Raw genomic sequence first — 6205 nt, forward strand, 5'->3', positions numbered from 1 at the left:
AGGGAAAACTTAGACCTAGGAAGGGAGACATCTTAACCTAGAAAAGAGAGGAGATAACGACAAAGATAGAAAGAAGGAAGACCGAAAGAGATAAGAAGGAAGACCGAAAGAGATAAGAAGGGAGACCGTTGTCACGACAGAAAGGTTTTCGTCAAGGAATAATAGTAGACGCTTGCTGGATATCCAGGTAAGGGGAGCGAACTCTCTTTTATTTTGTTTGAATGTCTTTAACGTATGATATCCATAGGCGATTGCATGAGTGTGTGGTGTTGTGATGTTTCCATTATATATTCTGTTTGGGTTACACGTGTGGGGAGGTGGTGTTTTGGGTTGTGTTTCTAAGTTTCATTTTGATGGACATTAGAGTTCCTTGGTTCATGCATGGGTGTGTAGATTCTTNATCTTGTTTCTTTTATGTTGTCGGATGTAACCTGCACGGTACATGAGTTCTTAGTGTCACATAAATAGTAAGGGTGCATAGGAGTTCTTTGGTTTCAAGGTTTTGACGCAGTCAGGGATAGGTTATTGACTAAACCAAGAGGTTGGGGCACATTGCATACCTTTAATTGATGATGGTATAATCTAGAGTTAAGTCGTAAAGGTGATCATGACTTAGTGATAGTCAACGTGAGAGTTGAGAGTACAAAAGGCCTTTGGGTTTAAGAGCTTCGAATGAGAAATTGGAATTTGTATGGTAGTCTTGTGGTAGCAGCGTGAAGTAAGAGAAGAAAGGAAAAGTCGTATATCCTTTTGCATGGGAAAATATTGAATGGAAGTTAGAGTGGCCCACGACCTTTAATGAAGAAAGAGAAGTGAAGTGATGAGTTGATTTTGGTGGAAGGATTTTACGTGAATAGAAAGAGAAAAACTTTAGTTTAGTAAGCTAGTAGACCCATGTGGAGCCCACTTGGAAGTATGCAAATTTATTATGGGTGGAAGAGAGAGGAATAATGTTTTGAGGTGGTGGGGCTGTGAGTGTGTAACAAAGAGTGATATGCATGGAATGGATAATGAACTTACTGGAAAGTGAAATAAAGTGAGTAAGAAAATGGTAGTGTGGGGTCCAATTGGGGTATTGGTGAACTATAGGAGTATTTAATAAAAAAAAGGGGTGTAGGTAGTATATATAATTTGATTATTCTTTTATTTGGTTGACTTGTATATATAAATATAGAATTTATGGACTCGACTGTTGTTACGGAATAGAAAAAAATGATGTGTTAATATGTGTTTATTATTTTGAGTGATTTGGTTACTTGTCATTATTTTAAGGATGGTTTTATTATTGTTGGAGAATGTTTATCACTTACAGGTTTGTCGTTTGGTTATGTAAATATAATATTGTTTATTTCTCGTAAAATTGAGTTATATTTATGATGCCCGGTGAAGCTCCTGGAAGTGTGGTGGAAGTAGCACTGGTACTTGCCCGGTGAAGCTCTTTGAGAATAGAGTGGTGGGAGGTGTATACTTGTCCGGTGAAGCCCAAGAGGATGGTGGAAAGTAAATACTTGCCCGGGGAAGCTCTAAGAGAGTGATGGGAAGTGGTGTACTTGCCGGTGAAGCCTTCCAAAGAGTGGTGGGAGATATTATTATGTAATAGTGTTGTAAAATGTACTGGCTCGGTGAAGCTCTTTAAGAGAGTGGTGGGGAGTGACACTTGACCTTTTGTTGTATATGAGTAACCGATGGCGATTCAATGTATAGTGAATGGTTGCAATTAAATTGGGGAAGGAGTTAGTGAATGACCGAGTGAGGTTGGGTGTGAATTGGTTACTTTGATGAAAGCCTTTTGTGGTTATATATGCTGGTGAATTGGAATTCTGATAGTGCGGACGTTAATGATTTGGTGTGTTGTCATGTAAAGTGTGTGTGTAGGAGTGCGATGATATGTACTATTCGTATATCTTATTATAAGTTGATGTTGCATACTTATGTATGTTATATGATTTTTTTTATGTTAGCTAACCCTTGCATGTTTGTGGTTGTGGTTTCCACCTACGATGATCGTACTTGTACGAGAGTAGATGTTGTACAGATATAGATAAAACGAAGTTGAGCAGCGAGATACATGGGAGAACTTTGGGATTTTGATTTCAAAGCTAATAGCTTTGTAATAGAATTTTTGTGAAATCCTTATAGTTGTATTTGATTTATAAAATTTTCAGATTTTAGTTATAATAAATGAAAGTTTTTATTTAAGCTCTATCTCGCAATGGTATTCGAATTAAGTGTTAAAAAGTTTTTGTAAACCCGTGACATCCCAAAATCTGGGGTGTTACACTAACGTGGCTTAATTCCTTCCCTGAAGGGACATTTACTACATGGGAGACTGTGGCTACAAAATTCGTCAACAAATATTTTCCATAGTCTAAAGTTACTCAGGGAAGAATGGAAATCTCATCATTCAAGCAAGGCATGGAAGAAACTCTGGGTCAAGAACGGGAAAGATTTTCAACACTCACAATCAGACCTGGATATTCATCATTAACAATCAGACCTGGATATTCAACATTCACAATCAAACCTAGATACTCAACATTCACAATCAGACCTGTATGCTCAACATTCACAATCAGACCTGGACATACAAATAAGTTTTTGCCATTCATAATATTGTTTACATGAATATAATTGCAACATTAAACATGAGTTAAAACACCGGTTTAAGTTCATCAAGTGGTTCTAGCTAGTATCTAAATAAGTTCAATAGTAGGTAATGGAAATAAGTTGTGTAAAAATGCCTAATAATCCATATATCTATTTCCATCTAGTGGTGGTGGCTGATCCGGTGATTGGTGGTCCTGTAGTTGTTGTTCCGGTGGTTGCTGGTCCGGTGGTTGTTGTTCTGCAGCTTGTTGTTCTGCTTGGACATCATTGGGTGCTTGAGTTTGAGCTGGAACATTTTGGACGTTTAAAAAGTCTTGTGCAGTTGCGGCTGCCGAAGGCGGAAGGAATGGCAGGAGGACGCCAAGAAAGCCTTGAAACTTTTCAAGCTGTTGACCATATTGTTGTACTTACGATTTGAGGTTAATAATTTCCTCTGAATTTTGTTGCTGAGCAGAAGGAGATGATTGTGTCTGTTGGACGTAACTATCGACACAGTCATCTTGGGAACTGACATTTCCAATCCCGTATACACGTCCCTTGTATTTTCCACCAACATCCTCTAACCAACATCGGTTTCTCAATCTTTCCTCATCGGCAGGATCTAGAGGACTACTTGCTGAGGCACCAATAGATGCATTCTCAGATCTTATTTGAGAAAACTTTGCTACAAATTGTTCCTATTAATACAATAAATATTATCAGTAAACATAAGGTTTAAAAACCGACAATGTATAATGTGATAAAGTTAGTAGAAACTTACATGGGTCCGCCTAGACCTTTCGTCCACAAATTCCCCCGTTGATTGACGAATATGTGTTTGCTGAAATATTTCATCAACATGCACAGACCGGCCAAGCTCCTATGACTGCAAATAAAATGAGTTGTTAATAAATATTTGTAAAGCTTATGATTACAAATTTAAGAAATAAAATGTACAAGTTACATACCAAACGAATAGCATGCTCATGCACATTAATAGATCCTCCTGTGTGCAAACAACCACCCTTTTGAGATGTGCGATTCTTCTTAGCTGTTTCACAATTTTTTCTATATAGTGGCATGTTCCACTTTTCCAGAAGAGCATTCCAAGTATCATCCTCTAGCCAATTAGGTCTTTTTCCTAGAGTTCTAGCTTGTTTATACATCTCTAAGAGTCTATGAGATGCCTTGGTTTGAATTTTTTTTTTACCTTTTCCTCATCTTCAGGGTTCCATGAAACCTTTCTCTGTTATATATTAGAAAGAATAGTGAGAATAGCTAGTGAGATGGTTTGGTTTGGTGTATGATGGTTATAGTGAGAATGAAGAAGAATAGGAGTAAAGGAGAGATTGAAGGTATAATAAATATTCTCCATTGTGTACTACAAAGACAGTAACCCAAACATTATAAATCAAGTACCTTAAAACGGTCGAAGAAAACATCTCTAGTTGGCTTAGGGATTTCTCCCCGTGTTAGCTATGGCTCATCAAACTGTTGCTTGATGGTAGCTATGATTGCCTTCGATGCAGTTCTTGTCGGATAAAACCTAAACCAAAATTAAACTCAAACATTAGAATGATACAAGAATGAATTGTCTATAAATATTAATTGAGTTGCATTTTTTTGTTACCCTCCTCCAATGGGTCTAATCATTGGATGATTGTTGGGACATTGTTCCACGTCATTAGTGTCTGAACTGGAATGTGCATTTGCATCTACTGAACCAGGTGATGGTGCAATATTTGTGGGAGTTGATGGGTTAGAACCAACATTGGGAGAGAGTGATGCCATTTGATTAGTAGGCAGTTGGTTTGAAGTGGGTGTCAAAGCTGACATTTGTAATGGAGATGGAAGAGAGGTAGGTGTAGATGTATGTGGAGTGGAAGTCAAGCCAGGAACTTGTAATAGAGATGGAACAAATGTACCAGTGGAGGTAGACGTAGGGGTAGTTGCCTGACTGCTTGAACCAATTTCATTATTGAAACGGTCTGCCAACTTGATTACATAAGATTTCTTTCCCTTCCCATTATCAGATTTTCCTGAAGGTGGAAGAGGAGGGATAAAACCACCTGAGGCCATATTCTTGAAGGTGCAATGATGGAATTAAGAGTGTAAANATGATTCAATCANCAAGAGAAATATGCAAAATTATTATAGGATAACAAAGACAGAGATGAATTGATTGATCAAGAAAATAGCATATCAATTAAAAGCAAGATTGAAGATACAAGATATACGAGAAGTATAATATGTTGTATAACAAGTAAAGAAAAGAGAGAGAAGAGACACTCCAGATTTGTGGTGGGTTTGATTGAATAAAGCAAAACAATAAAAACAAGACTTGATATTCTATGCTTATTATGCAATAGACTTGATACTTGTTCGATTTTGTTATGTTGGTAACTAATTACTATCACTATAATAAATAATAAGCAATAGGGTTTATAAGTAGGAGGTTGGCTATTAGTGTATCAGAGGCTAAGCCATTGTTGGCACGTAAAGGATAGATAACTTTAAAAATGTAAATGTTGAGAATGCACGTAAAGGATAGATAACTATAAAAATGTAAATGTTGAGAATATAGAAGTTGTTCATTAAAAAAGAGAAGTTAGAGAGCTAATAAGCATAGAATGCCTATGAATTTGGTTATTGTGATTTTTGGATTATGTTAATTATCAATTTGGTTCTTTTAACAAAACTTTTATAACATCAGACACATATTTTCTACTCTGAATCACCATCCTCAGCTTTAATTCAGCACTATATCAGTGTTTGATGTTTGTGAGGAGAGAAGAAAAGATGAAGTCACAGTCACAGCATGAAAAACTAGCAATTATTGGGGATGACAGAAGGAAAAATTGGGAAGATTCACAAGCTCTTGATGGTCACATGAATATCCTTTTTCTGCACCACTCATCTCCACCCAGATAAATTGTGGTCTTACTCATGCTCATAACTATTCTAGCCAAGCTACTACAATTTCTACAACCAGATCACTCTCAGGCTAAGGAAACAACAAGTTGAGTAGTTATTTATTAAGTTATACAACAAACAGAAGATTTGAAGTTAATTATATGCGTTGTAAAAAGTTGTTAAAAAAGTATTGTTAAAAGTATTGTTAATTATTAATTTGGTTCAGTTCAAATATTTTTAACAACCCTAATGCCATGAACTTTTCTCTCTTATTATATACCCCTAACACACAGTATGGACACTTTACATTTCTGTAATAATTTTTGTTGCCTATTGAACTTGCACACTACATATACTCTGTTGTTGTTAGATTGGGGAACAAGAGTCAGAATAATCGATGGGATTGACAAATAATATTTGGTGATAATGAACTTCAAGCATATAGAAATTAAATAGTTGGAATATAGTAAGACAATTAACTACAATTGAATTAGGTGTGTTGCAAAATAGAAGCCTAAAAACCCAAATACATTGGAATACTACATTTCTAAACTTAACAACATTACAAATGCAGCTAAAATAAATCAATAACACACCCTAACTCTATTCANTGCTAGAACTTTCAAATTCTTCTTNGTTGTCATNTTCACCTTCTCCNTCTTCANTGTTTTCTTCTTCATCAATTGTATCTTCATCCATTTCCCCT

At 36.1% G+C, this 6205-nt stretch overlaps 1 protein-coding gene across 1 annotated transcript; it reads right to left on the bottom strand.

Annotated features, from left to right (window-relative positions):
* Positions 1-2741: 2741 nt before the first annotated feature.
* Positions 2742-3752, bottom strand: LOC106766156. Its single transcript, XM_014650910.1, has 4 exons — positions 3555-3752; positions 3368-3466; positions 3120-3284; positions 2742-2993 (listed from the first exon to the last, which is right to left on the bottom strand). The coding sequence occupies exons 1-4, from the start codon at positions 3750-3752 to the stop codon at positions 2742-2744; spliced, it is 714 nt and encodes a 237-aa protein (XP_014506396.1).
* Between the last annotated feature and the right edge of the window lie 2453 nt (positions 3753-6205).

Source organism: Vigna radiata, chromosome 7 (genome assembly GCF_000741045.1).
Source record: "Vigna radiata var. radiata cultivar VC1973A chromosome 7, Vradiata_ver6, whole genome shotgun sequence".
Lineage (NCBI taxonomy): Eukaryota > Viridiplantae > Streptophyta > Magnoliopsida > Fabales > Fabaceae > Vigna > Vigna radiata.